The sequence below is a fragment of the Carcharodon carcharias genome, chromosome 8, assembly GCF_017639515.1.
Source record: "Carcharodon carcharias isolate sCarCar2 chromosome 8, sCarCar2.pri, whole genome shotgun sequence".
In the NCBI taxonomy this organism is placed as follows: Eukaryota; Metazoa; Chordata; class Chondrichthyes; order Lamniformes; family Lamnidae; genus Carcharodon; species Carcharodon carcharias.
The window spans coordinates 37012747-37027624 of record NC_054474.1 but is presented as its reverse complement, the minus strand read 5'-3'; the positions used below and the strand labels follow the sequence as shown (position 1 = coordinate 37027624).

Here is a 14878-nt window from a genome sequence, read left to right as displayed (position 1 = left end):
GAAGAAGGCAATGGGAAACCACCTCTTTTAAGAAATGAGCATTATAGTCACACAAAGGGCACGAGAAGTATTAAGACATTTTTTCAATGACAGGCATGTAGTTGCATTTAAATCTAGGAGTTGATTCAGAAATGACAATGAAAAAGGCTAAGTTTAACCTAGGTTTTGGCAGGTTTTAGAAATGGATTCCTGGATCACCAGCTCTATTGACAGAAGTCTAGAAAGGCCTGGATACTGTCACTGTGATATGGCACATGGCACAGTGAATTGTGAAGCGAAATTAAAAAAAAAATAATTTTTAAAAACGTCAAGGGAAAATGAACATCACAAATAACACAGCACAGAAAGGGCAAAGGAAAATAAACGTTGAAAGAACCATGGATAAGTGTCATTCAATGTCAAAAACTAAAGATAAAAGCTCATAGTCTGAGCATTTCTTTTTGAAGCTCCAGGACATAAAGCAGCCTGTTTGGAGTACTAGATTAATTAACCATTCCTGATATGCAATTAGAAATTCTTGCTGACATTTTTGAAAGCTTCTTTTAAATTCATTTGTGGAATATGGGCATTGCTGGCTAGGTCAGCATTTATTGCCCATCCCTAATTGCCCTTGAGATGGTGGTGGTGGTGAGCTGATGCTTGAATTTTAAAATTGAATTATGGCACAGCACCCTCTGCAGGATTTTAATTTAACTTCACAAGTCAAAAGTGTGTGAAAAGCAACACGTGCTCGAAACCTGAAATAAAAATAGACGCTGCTGGAAATACTCTGCTGAGCAGTCAGTATCTGTTGATAGACCCGGTAAGTTAAAAATTGTCAAGTGTAGGCATTTCATTGGATGCTAGTTCTAAACTTGAAATGTTAATTTTCTGTTCTTGTCACCAGCTGAGTGTGTCCAGTGAGAACAGCATCTGCATCTATGCACCTCAGCTGAAGCAGAATATGTCTGTGTTCCTTACAAGGAAGGATGCTGAGGAGGTGATAGGGAGCTGAGGGGAAAACTAAAGGCTGCCTCTGTGATGATATAAATGGCTCACTCTTGGCAGATTTCACTGTGTCACCAACATTGGAAGCTAAAGAAAATGATGCCTAAGATTATTGAGGTTAAAAAACTTCTTGTTTTGTTCATGCACATAAAAATTGAATACTATATATTTGAATGATTTTAAGTTTATAATGCCAGTGAAAATCTTCATTGTGCTACCCACACCAGTGGGTAAAATAAGTTAAACAAACTAAAAGCCTGTTAAAGGTAATTGAAGTAAAGAAAAAGAGTAAGTTTGCTAAGGCACTCGAAGAGTTAATATATATTTGTTGTTCAGTATGAGCTAATTAGGGAAAGTCAACAGGGATTTATGAAGGGTGAATCATATCTGACTAATTTAGTTGAATCCATTGAAGACGTCACTAACATAATATATAAGGGAGTGCCTGTGTATATTACCTATATGAATTTGCAGAAAGCATTTGATAAGTTTCAGTCCCAATGATTGTTAATAAAATTGAAAGCACATGGAGGCAATGGAAACATGCTTGGGAGAATGGAGACAGAAGAGATAAAAGGGTACACTCTGATTGATGGGGTGTAAAAAGTGATGACCTTGGGGAACTTACAGATGTCTCGTTTTTCACCATATTTATCAATAACTTTCATTAAGGATTACAGAGTTATTTATCCACAATTGCCAATAACACTGAGCTAGGTGTCATAGTAAGTTGAGAAGATGGGAGTAACAAAGTTACAAAAGGACGTAGGCAGATAAATGAATGAGCAAAACTGTGGAAGATGGAGTTCAACGTGTAGTATGAGGTCATCCATTTTGAATCCAAGAAAGACAAATCGGAATATATTCTTAATGGTGAGAAACTAGAAATTAAGGAAGCGCCAAGAGATGTGGGTGTCCAAGCACACATCATTAAAAATTAGTAGACATGTATAGAGTTTTCAGAAATGTGAATGAAATGTTGACCTTTTTCTTGAGAGAGCTGGCATAGAAAGGGGAAGGCTTTATTAGTACTTTGGTCAGATGCCAATTGGAAAACTGTGTCAAGTTCTTCACAACACACCATAGGAAGAATATATTGGCCATGGAGGGTTACAGTGCAGATTCGCCAGAATGATACTGGAGCTCAAAGAGTTATATTCTGAGAACAGGTTGTATCAACATGGCTTGCATTCCCAGGTTGAAGGTTGTTGGGTGACCTAATCAAGGTTCCTAAAATGAGAAAAAGATTTGATGGGGTATATACACATGGCCCGCCAGGCTGCTAAAGGGAGGCTGTCTCCATGAGGACGGCAGCTGGGAGGTCACCCTGCTGTTAGTGAAACACCAGTGGGCCGACTTAAAACCCCTCTAGTCGCTTAAATTATGCAAATGGTCTGCATCCATGGGCAGCTGAACCCACCCCAGCCCACCTCCTACCTGTCTCTGGGAAATATTCCCGATGGTGGGACAATGTCAAGAGCCATCCCGACAAAGCTGTGTGCTATATTTCTGTCCCCCCACGCACCCCCACACACCCACCCCCCACCCCCCCCACCCCTGCCCCACTACTTCTGGTTTCCGCTACAGGCATGCGGGGCCTGGTAAAATTAAGCCCAATATGTCAGACAGCTTATAACTTTGCATGCAGCAAAGGAACGGCATGGTTAGTGCTGGCTGCACACATTAATCATTCAAATGAACAGACAGCATGAATTTACTGCCCTGTCCACGCTGCACTGATTGGGCAAAGGTTAATTGCACATCACAACCTTTGCGTCTATTTTTGGCACGATTCAACTTAATCCCCAGAGAATCCTTTTCCTCTGGTGGAGGAATTGAGAGCAAGGAGGCACAAGTGTAGATCAGGCAGTAGATAGGCCAGCACACCACCAGAGTGAGGAAACAGGTCAATGACCGAAAAATGAGCAGAGTACAACATTGCCACCTAGTGGATATATAACGACATTGTTACAGCTAACAATTGAAAAAGGAACACAAAAAGCATAGGGCAGGATGTTGAGGTTGTCGGGTGGGCACCCTGGGCGGACACGGAAGCAGCCGGTAAAAGGTCCGCTGCTGGCAATCGGCCCCCAACCGCGATTTCATGCTGGCGGCCCAATTAAGGCTCCACACTTGCTAGGAAGGGGTGGGTGGGGCCGGTGGCCGATCGGCCATCAGGTCCAATGGCGACCGGCAGCCAGTTTAAAAACGGCACAGGCAGCCTCTGGAAGGCTGCCACGGAAGGAAGTGTGTTCCCAACGGAGTCGAGTGCGGCTGGGCATGGCAGGCAGGAGTGCAGATTGGGGTGCAGCTGCCCCCCCACCCCCCCCACCACTTTCCGATGAGTGCCTCGCGGTCCTCCTCGATGAGGTGGCTGACAGGACGGACACCCTTGTCCCCAAGGATAGGAGGAGGAGGTCACCGCACCTCATCAAAAGGGCATGGGAGGAGGTGGCAGCCTGGGTGAGCAGCCAAGATGTGGTGCGGCACATGAGTGCAGTACCGGAAGCGCTTCAATGACCAGCTGCACTCAGAAAGGGTGAGTACCGTGTTGGCATGAGTCAGTGTGCAGAAGTGCAAAGGTGTGGCAGTCTCCCCATGGACCTCAGGGGTGCTAGAGTCTGAGTGCCAACTGTCAATCACACCGGAGCTGGCCAAGAGGGTGTGCCCTGGCCGCTTGGACTGAGTGCCTTGCATTTCAAGGACCACATCTCCGATGTGCCTTGTGAGGTGTTCCTCAGGTGGGTTTGGCCAGGCTGTAATGATGCTGCAGGTAGAAAGTGGACTAATCCATGGTCCTCTGTCCTTTCAGGAGAAGACAAGCCATAACCAAGCAGGGAAGTCACATAAAGGCAGAGGGCAGCCCAACCTCCTGCTGCTCAGCAGGCTCGAGCAAGATGCCCTGGAGTTGAGAGCCAGCATGCTTCACTTGCAACCGAGCTTGGAGAGGCGGTGTTGCCTGATGAAGGTAAGAGCACAGTGCACAGAGGTGAGAGTTTCAGATTGTGCAACCATTCTAGTGTAGTCTCCTCATTGATGGGAGCCTCGAACCTGGAGTCCCCATTGATCATTGAAAGACAATGGCACCATGATGCAGATCTCCATGATCTCACCAGGGTGCCTGGCATGCACAGTGACAGTGTGATGACTTTAACTAATGACATATCCTTGTTCTCCCTTTTAGGTTTGCCAGCAGGCGTTCGTTCTGCAGACCCCGAAGGGCCACCCCTGACGCCGGAGGACCACCGTGCTTCTGTTGCACCTACATCACACCCGCACTTGGAAGCAGTTGCCAGTGCAGATACCAGCACTTCGGTGGGCATTAGTTCGGCGGCTGGTATCTCAGTACACATTGGTGAGGGTACTCCACAATCGCTTGAGGTACATGTGGAGACAGAGAGTGCCCAGGGCGCCGGCAGTCAGAGGACTGTTGGGGACCAGGGCGATGCTCAGTTGAAGGCAGATGTTAAGCCTCTGGAGTCGTCTAATAGGCGGCAGATGCTGGATGTCCAGCGGGATGTGCGGGAGGATCTGGCGGAGATCCCTGAGGGTCTTCATTGTGGAGGAGTCCATGCGGGGCATGAGCACTGTGTTGACCCTCATGGCTAAGTGTACTGCCTCCTCCATTGAGAGATTGGTGACCCTCTTGGAGAGGGAGCTCCAGGGATAGAATCAGGGGTTCCTGAGGTTCCGCCCAGACCAGCAAGCCCTCACACAGGCACTGAGCTCAGGTGGTCAGTGGCAGTGTGGGAGATGGATAAGACACCCAGTATCCCAGCTAGGTGCTGGTCCATCAATGGTGAGCAGGGAGGTCCAGAGTGACCTCATGTTGGCACACGATCTGCTTGTTGTCTCTGCGGGCTCCTCTCAGGATGCTCAGGATGATGGCAGCAGCTCCTCTGCCCCTCTGCTAGTGACCGTGGTATCTGATGAGGCTGCAATGACTGGGGAGATGCCAGCCGTGGCACTATCTGCGCTCTCACAGGCGGGGCCAGCACAGGCTCCACTGGCCAGAGGGGGGAGTAGAGGAGGAAGGGCTGGCACCAAGACATAGCACTCGCAAGCTTAGGTTAAAATCACCATGAGCACAGGAAGGACAGGTCACAGGTGATTTTATGTTCATTTATATTTACTTTATCTCTACTGGTCTGGGAATGAAGACCAGAGAAGTTTGGAATTGTTAAAATTAGATACATTTTATTTTTGTCATCATGGCCTAAGTATGCTTACCTTTTTATTTTATTGGTGTGGGGAACGGCAGTATGTAATGCTGGATGTAAGTGGCTCTGAGCTTTATTGCACAGGCATTGAATGTTCTTTGTGCTCAAATGAAAGAGTCTTTTCAGACATCTGGGATGGAGGCGGTAGCCCTGACACGTGTTTGAAACTGATCTTTGGTTAGCCTAGCTGAAGGAGCATTGGATCAAGGTCTCCCTGGTGTCCCTGCCTCCCTGGAGGTTACCGAGGTCTGGATCCATGTTCTCAATGTTCTCCTCACCGGGTTCCTCTTCTGACTCACCACTGGACTCATCATTTGTGATCTGTGTAGCTGTATTAAGATCCTCTTCCTCTGGTGGGTTCCTCCTTGCCAGCGCCAGATTGCAGAGGGCACAGAATGGAACTATGATCAGTGACACCCGCTCTGTGGGGGGTATTGTAGTGCTCCCCCTGAAAAGCCTCGGCACCTGGGGCTGTCTGAGGATGTAAGAATCATGGGAGCTGCCAGAGTACCTTGTGCACGCTTGCAGAATCAGCATCCTGTGGTCACACCCTATCAGCAAATTCATGGAGTGGAAGCCCTTCCTGAAGGCACTCGGCTTGGCCGCTGGTGGCTTGATGGCCATATGTGTGCATTCGATGGCACCCTGGATGGGGGTGGAGAGAATGGAAGGGCTTGTCATAACTTTGCAATCTTTCCTGGGAAAAGGGGACGTTCCAAAGCATTGAAAAGAGGAAAATGTGACAGCCTTGTTCAAAAAAGGATGTAAAAGGAATTCCTAGTAATGACAGGTCACTCGGTTTAACATCAGTGGTGGGTTACGTTTTAAAGACAATAATCAGGGAAATATTTAACAGGCACTTGGAGAGCTTTGAGTTAATTATGGTGAACCAGCATAGATTTGTAAAAGGCACACCATGTGTGACTGAGTTAATTGAATTTTTTTAAGATGAAACATAGAAGGTTGATGAAGGGAATACATACGAACATACAAAATAGGAAAAGAGCTAGGCTACTCGGCCCCTCGAGCCTGCTCTGCCATTCAATAAGGTCATGGCTGATCTGTTTGCGTTTTGAGTTCCAAATTTCCATCTAGCTCCGATAACCTTTGTTTCTTTTGCCTAACAAGAATCTATCCACCTCTGCCTTAAAAATATTCAATGACTCCGCCTCCACCACCTTCTGAGGCAGAGAGTTCAAAAGTCACACAACCCTCTGAGAGAAAAAAAATTCTCCTCATCTCTGTCCTAAAAGGGAACCCCTAATTTTAAAACAGTGCCCCTTGGTTCTGGATTCACCCACAAGAGGAGACATCCTTTCCAAATCCACCTTGTCAATACCATTCAGGATCTTATGTACTTCAGTCAAGCCACCCCTCACTCTTTTAAACTCCAGTGGAAACAAGTCCAGTCTGTCTAACCTTTCCTCATAAGACAACCCTCTCATTCCAGGTATCAATCTAGTAAACCCCCTCTGAACTGCCACCAATGCATTTGCATCCTTCCTAAAATAAGGAGACCAAAACTGCAAACAATATTTGAGATGTGGTCTCACCAATGCCCTGTATAACTGAAGCATAACACCCTTACTTTTATGTTCAACTCTTCTCCTAATAAAGGAGAGCATTCCTGCAATGAATGTTGTCTGTACTGATTTTACAAAAGCCTTTGGAAAAGTACCACATCAAATACTGGTTAAGAAAACTGAGGCTCATGGAATAGGAGGGTCAGTGTCAGCTTCAATAAAACAAAATTGGCTTGAGGATAGAAAACAAGGAGTCATGGCAAATGGTTGTTTTTTCAGGCTGGAGAATGGTTAATAGTAGTGTTCCACCACGGTTAGTGGTGGACCACAGCATTTTATGATATATATTTCAATTATCTGGTTGTTGGAATAGAGTAAAATTTCAAAATTTAACGATGACACCAAACTTGGAGGTATGGCAAATGTTGAGGATGATATCAATCAACACCAAAATGCAATATATTAGCAATGTGCAGGCAAGTATAAATGGAATTTAATACAGAGAAATATTAGGTGATGCATTTTGGCAGAACGGATAGGGAAAGGTAATACAGGGTACAGGGAGGGGTAATAAAGAATGCACAGGGCCAGAGGGATCTCAGGGCTCATGTGAACAGACCACTGGACTGGAATTTTATGCCCCTCACCTCCCCCCCACAGGGGCAGGATGGCAGGCCGGGGGGCAGGACCATAAAATTGGGTGCTACGCTAGTGACCCAGTCCAGGTGCCTAGCCACCCAACCCCAGGAGCGCCATGATATATCAATGAGCCCACCTTGCATTACAGCACAAGGTCACCTTATTACAATGCAGATGCATGCAGCATCTGATGAGCAGTGGTCCTGGTATCGTTGCTTTGGGACCACAGTGTCTTACTATGGGAACAGAAAGAAGCATTTGTGGTTTATATGGAATTGAAATGAACAGATTAGAAGATTCACAAAGGCATGTCTGTGCATTAACAAACAGAGAATTGTATTGAAATGACTAAGTTTAGCATTTGCAGAGTGGGGAGGGCACATTAACCAACAACCTGAACAATAACTAAGCACAGATGGAATAAAGATAGAAATGTTTCTGTGCAGTGATTAATTTCATACGAGTAAGAAGAGACTTTGTTTATTGGTAAACCACATTTATTTTAATTGAAGAGGATTTCAGTGTTTATTCATAAATGAGGTATAGCCACTTATGTGGAAATTACTTGGAGCAAACACTATTATGGTTACATGAGCTCTATAACTTTGCCTCAAAACTGTGAACTGTGATATTTTCTTATACAGAATAAAAGAATGTACAGATATAAAAACCTTTCACCTAAGTGGCATAATTTAGAGGGAGATTTTTGCATAGTTGTAATGTCACTGCTAGAAACCCAGAAGGCCAGGCTAATGTTCTGAGGACAGGGTTCAAATCTAATCACGGCAGCTAGTGGAATTTAATGTCAATTAATAATCTGGAATTGAAAAACCAGTCTCAGTAATGGTAACCATGAAACCATTGTCAATTTTCGTAAAAACACGTCTGGTTCACTAACTGAGGGAAGGAAATCCACTGGTTTTACCTGGTCTGGCCTACATGTGACACCAGACCCACAGCAATGTGGTTGACTCTTAGCTGCCCTCTGAAATAGTGTGGCAAACCAGTCAGTTCAAGGACAATTGGGGATGGACAACAAATGCTGGCCTTGCCAATGGAACCAATATCCCATCAATGAATAAATTTTAAAAACTAGGCACTTTTGGACTCACGTATGACTTCTCTGACAACATTAACTTTACAATAATCCCAAGTAATCTTCAATTAGTATTGTTATTGAGACCAGGTTAATGGTGAAATTTAGATACTGGGCTGAAAAAAATCAAGAGGTTTCAATGAATTCCATATATCATTCATGTCTCACTCCTATAATTGAGATTAATAATTGTAGCCCTTGATAACAGCCTAATTATTTTTTAGAGTCATAAATCCATGATTGTAGATTTAATAATCACACTTTCTAACAAGGAGAATAAATCATCATCTTGAGATCAATGGCAAAAGAATTGTTTGAAAGGATAAATTCAGTAAAATGCAATGTAAATGAATTGAACATTATCAATGACTGCATTCATAATTAATAATCAAATAATGCAGGCAAATGTCCAAGTCTTGTTCTGGAGTATGATTTTTGTTCAAAAAGAGGCACTATAAATATTGGTTTATAACTTCCGCCATGTCTAAGATAATCTCCAAACCTCCACCCAAACTATTTACAATCCTTTTGTATAAGATGAATACACAGAATTATCATGCTTCTATTCATCAAAATGATCACCTTCATGTCATTATCCATGAATATAATCTTTTCTGTTCTTTCTCATCTCATCCAGAATATTTGCATCCATTGTTACTCCAATTTTCTAATACTGTGTTAAATCAAAGAACAGCTATGTTTTTTAACTTCAGTCCTGGGGAATTCCAGAATGGTAACCACAGCACAATGGAGCAAGAGGAATTCCGAGGAGAGAATTTCCAGAGTAGGAAGAGTCCAATCAGAGGGGATTTAATAAATTTGGGTGATATCATCCTTTGCAGTTGTGACTGAGAGTCCAGGAGAGTGTATTGCATACTTGATTCCAAAGTAAAGGTGATTTCAGAGCAATTGGAGAGGGAATTGGAAAGGGAAAATCCAGTGCTTGTGGTTCATGTTGGAATAAATGATATAGGAAGAACAGGATGAGGTCCTAATAAGGGAGCATCAGGAGCTGGCGTTAAAGTGTTAAATTAGAAAGCATGATTTTGAGGGCAATGATCTTATCACATTGTAATTGCCATTGGGATAAACAAATCAGGACAGTAAATATGTGGCTGAAGGATTGGTGTGGGAAAGAGGCCGCCATCACATGAAGCAGGAAGGAACTACACTATTTGGACAGGTTGCTGAAAGGAGAACTAGGGTTTTAGAATGGACTTTAAACCAGTGACCCAGATTTTGCATCGTATAGACAGCAAAATTGTGGGTGTTCACCATCATTACCTTATGAAACTGACAGAAACTTTTGACATCTGCACATGTGCAGTTAAGTTCCCAGCTCTTCCATAGGATGCACTGCTGAAGTCCCCGTAGGTGGCAATCGTTAGAAATCACTGAATGGATTTGAATTTCCCCTTTTACACTGGAATCTTGGGTGGAATTTGATGCAGGTGATGTAGGTTCAGCTCACTGGTATGGAATTAGTGTGAATCCTGTGTCACCTCTCCAAAGCTGTGCCTGACACTATTTAAGTGCAATCAGAGCATCATTGGGCCTCCCACAGAATTAAATCCACAGTAGGGTGGAAATGCTGTCCCAAGAACTACCAGCCTCTACATTACAGGCAATGCTAATGGGAACAGAGGCTGCCGTATAATGCACTGAGACCTTCATTGGTCCCGGAGATCATCGATAGATCCCTGGACAAAGGTGAGGGTGGACAGGTTGGGAGCCAAAAGAAGCAGGTTGCTGGCAAGGGACGGATGGACGTTTGAGGAAAAGGCAGGGGGCGGTTCACAATGCCAGGTCCCTCAATTGACACTGCATGCCTTTGAAAGAGGGACACCCCGAGAGGCCACTGGCAAACTCAACAGTGTTTGATAGGCATTCTTCTGGAGGCATGGGAGACTCATGTGAATTCAGATGAATTCCTGAGCCACTACTAAATCCTGTGGTCTCAGGAATAATAGCCTTTAAGTGGCTCAATAATGAGCCTAAATAACCAATGAGTGGGTTCCCTGCGTTGGCTCATCCATGTGCTAACTACTTGGGGCTCAGTTTTCCCGCTGGTGGGAATGGGCCACACATTTTCCCCTGTAATTATTTGGGTCCTCCAGCCAACTAACTCTCTCTGGTGGGTTCCATTATGGGTTCCATAACTCCTGGCCTCCATGTTAAAACCCCCTGTAAAGGTTACTGCCTTGTTAATGAGTTGTAACTGAGTTCTTAATGGTGTACTAAGTCAAATTACTGCGGAATAACCTCTCTGCCCATAGTTTAGAAGTATAAAATTAGTTTTCTACCATTTTTTTCATTATGATAAAAGGTTAAAAAAGGCTTGTTTATGATATTTCAGGTTCTAAGTTGTATGACCCAATATTTATTTTGCTCCCTCTAAATTTTATAAAAATGAAGAAAAATTGTTACATTTTACTTCCTGGTTTGCTGTCTGTGAGAACTCTTCAATGTAATTGGTTTGTTGATATCACTATTGCTGGACACTTGGAGATCCCCTTGATTTGATGTCATATTCAAATTAAAATGGTAGGGAGAGTGAAATGTCTGTCACAGAGATCGCAACATCATAGTGGGCAGGCTTCTTTGAGGCCAGTGTGTCACTTTGCCACTGACTGTAAAACCCGGTCAATGAAGAGGTGAGAGGGCTCAGGAAGAAATAAAAAGTAAAGTAAAAATTGCCTAATGTTGAGAAAAAGGGGTGAAGGCAATGTACCCTTTTTTTTTCTTGCTTAAGTGCATCGACTCATTTAAATTATTTTGTGCTGCATGCATGCACAATAACCTGCACGGGGACTTTTAGATTGCTATATGGCTGCATGGATGCACAGCTTAGATGGAACTTTGGATGAAAGCAAACTTTGGGTCATAAATAGTGTTAATGATAATAGAACTAGTTCAGGTTCAGAGAAAGTAAATCAAATAACAACAAAAGAACTGATAAAAATGCAAAAGAAATGATGAAAAGCAATAATTGTGATCGTCAAAAGTGTGAGAAAAATGGCATGAGGTCAAAGACTCTGTTCCTGAAATGAGAATCACAAATGCACACAGCATTAGGGATAAAACAAATGAATTAGAAGCACACATTCATCTTATAGGGTACAATGTTGTAGCTATCACTGAGGCCTTGCACTCATTGAGACCTGGCTACAAGCTGGGCATAATTAGGAGATAGATAATCCAAATTATAAGATCTTTAAAAGGACAGGGGATTTGAAAAACGCTGAGGAGCTGCAAAATTGATTTAAAAAAATCTATTATAACATGAGAAAGAGTAAGGGTGAGCAGGTGGTAGAAAATTTCTGGGTAGATTTGGAATAGAAAAAGATGCAAAACATTGGTGGGAGTTACCTGAAGACCCCAAAGCACAAATATACCAGAGCTAAAATGACTAAACCGCTGAGGCCAGACTGTATAGATTAGGCTTGTATTCTCTTTAGCATTAAAGATTAAGGGGTGATCTAAGTGAGGTGTTCAAAATGATTAAATAATTTAATAATGTAGATAGAGAGAAACTATTTCTTCTGGTGGGAGAGTCCAGAACAAGGGGGCATTGGCTTAAAGTTAGAGCTAGTCAGGCCTATGTGGTGATGTCAGGAAGAACTTCTTCCCATAAAGGGCAGAGGCTGGGAATTCTGTGGTGAGTTGCTCACTTTCTGACTTCCCAAAGCCTGTCAGACCATATACAGGGTGCAAGTAAGGAGTGTTATGGAATACTCTCCACTTGCGTGGATGAGTGCAGCTCCAACAACCCTTAAGAAACTCTACACCCTCTAGGACACAGCAGCCTGCTAAATCAGCACCTTAAGGTGCTGACCTTAAACATTCACTCCCTCCAACATTGGTGAACAGTGGCAGCAGTATGTACCATCTAATAGAGGCACCACAGCAATTTGACATGCCTCCTTCGACAGCACCTTCCAAACCCACAACCCCTACCACTTGGAAGAACAAGGGCAGACACATTAGAACACCACCACCTGCAGGTGACACATATTCCTATCTGGTTCACTAATGTCCTTTAGGGAAGGAAATCTGCCCTCCTTACCTGGTCTGGCCTATATGTGACTCCAGACCCACAGCAATGTGGTTGACTCTTAAATGCACTCCGAACAAGGGCAATTAGGGATGGGCCATAAATGCTGGACTAGCCAGTGATGCCCATGTCCCATGAATGAATGAAAAAGAAATCCTGATTTGGAACCTTCCCTAACAGCACCGTGGGCACACCTGCACTATATGGACTCCAGAGCTAAAAGTACTAAAATTATGAGGCCAGATTATATAGACTTGTCACCCATTGCCATCTTCTCAAGGAGAGTTAGGGACGAGCAATAAATGCTGGCTTTGCTAGTGAAACTCATAAATGAATGATAGAAAAATTAGTGGAAACCTTGAACTCTCTCCCACAGGCTAGGCCAATTGAAAATTTTAAAACTGAAATTGATGGATTTTATTTAAGCAAGAGGAATAAGGAATACAGAACCAGGCGGTTAGATGGAATTAAACCACACACCAGCCATGATCTCACATTGAGGCTTGAAGGGATGATTAACATTCTTGTTCCAAGTTCTTAAGCTGATGATCTATTTCTAATTTTATACTAACTGTGGGAGTTTAGACTGAAGTTCGTTGAATAGAACTGTTGACAGCAATAGCAAAAAGCACAAATGAAGGAATTGTACTTGTCTAGTGCTTGATGTTTGGTGCAATGTCTTTAGCAAAATTTCGCTGTGAGGAGAAATCTATCCACTGAGCAAAGAGATATAAGTTAGCAAAAAATGTTCCAAACTCTTTGCCTAAGACTTTGAAAAAAAATCCAGTAAATTTGTTTTTTTAAAACCTAAAGCATTGAATAGTACTGCATGCTGGTGGTTTGAACATTTGATAGAGGTCCCTGAGTATAAATATACTTTAAGTGTAGATATCGTTAGCCCTGTGGCATAAACTGGAAAGAAATGGTGAAACAAAAGAAGTTCTGTCGAAGGGTCATGAGGACTCGAAACGTCAACTCTTTTCTTCTCCGCCGATGCTGCCAGACCTGCTGAGTTTTTCCAGGTAATTCTGTTTTAGTTTTTGTTTTGCATTTCCAGCATCCGCAGTTTTTTTGTTTTTATTATTAAGAAATGGTGAAAGTCCATTTCTCCATTGCTGCAAACCTCTGGTCAGAACTGGGTCAAATTTCCTCTTTTTAAATCACCACCATACTGTTTTCTCCAGCTGTTTCATTTTTCTTAGAATAGTAGCGATTGCAGCAAACACTTTTGAACCTGCAATAACAAAAAACACTGTCTTAAGGAATGCACATAAAATGAAACTTTCGCATCAGATTTCACTGGGTAGATACAGTCATTTTATTCGTACCAGACTGGCTTCATTTCAGTAATTCAAAAATGTTCAGTGTCAGAAGGTATGGCAATGGAGTGTGTTAGTGCACTAGTACAGACTACTAGGAGGTGGGTCACCCACATACATAAGGTGCTGGGTTTCATGGGTTGGGGGGAAATGAATTGCTTGCCGCCACCATTGCCCACCCCCCTCCTCCCCATTCCGCCCACCATTGCAAGTGTCAGCCAGCAGCTGGCACACTTTAAAAAAGCCTGCCCTGCAGCCATAACATGCTGCCGGCAAGCTGAGAGTGGGACTTCCGCCTCTCAGAGCTAGGGAGTCCCACCCTCGAAAGCTGCCAGTCAATCTGATTGGCTGACAGCTCTAGCAGCCCCAGCAGCGTCAGAACTCAAAACAAAAATAAAAATACCTGGAAAAACTCAGTAGGCCTGGCAGCGGAGAGAAACACAGTGAACATTTCGAGTCCGTATGACTCCTCAACAGAACTAAGTAAAAATAGAAGAGAGGTGAACTCGGTCGATCTTAGTAGTGGAACTTCAGTGGATCCTGGAACAAGGTAATCCTTTGCTTTATAGGATGGGGAGGGAAGGGGTAGCCTAGGGTGGGGGATGGGGGGATGGATTTTGGCGGCTAGACGGGGAGGAACAAAGCGGTGAAGGGGTGGAGTAACATCTTGGGGAGTGCCCCCGATGTGCATAGGGAAGGACACCCCACTTCCTTCATGCCTTTTTACAACTTATGTTTAAAAAATAGCCTGCCAACTTCCACCATCTTCCCCCTGCCCACGCCAACTGTATTATGGTGTAGGCAGTGTTATGTTCCAGTCAATTGGCTTGGTAACAAGCTTAATTGACTGTTAATTATATATTTTAAAAAGCTCAGGGGTGGGCAGGAAGGGAGTGGATTTGCCACCCCTCGTATTTTATGTGTCCCCCACACCCGCTGAAAAAATACCTGGAGCAGGATTTTGCCTTCGCTGGGCGGGTGCGACGGGCGGGCTGGGAGTGACTGTGAAACTGACCGGTGCCTGTGATTGGGCCCCAACC

The 14878-nt window shown here is 43.7% G+C and overlaps 1 protein-coding gene across 2 annotated transcripts in view; it reads right to left on the bottom strand.

Annotated features, from left to right (window-relative positions):
* Positions 1 to 13232: 13232 nt before the first annotated feature.
* The window catches only part of LOC121281066 (solute carrier family 22 member 5-like), a 117671-nt gene continuing 116025 nt past the window's right edge, over positions 13233 to 14878 (bottom strand). For both annotated transcript variants that reach the window (XM_041193691.1, XM_041193693.1), the window contains exon 10: positions 13233 to 13753. In XM_041193691.1, coding sequence (XP_041049625.1) covers positions 13675 to 13753 — 79 coding nt within the window. In that variant the 3' untranslated portion in view covers positions 13233 to 13674. The remainder of the gene's footprint in view (positions 13754 to 14878) is intronic.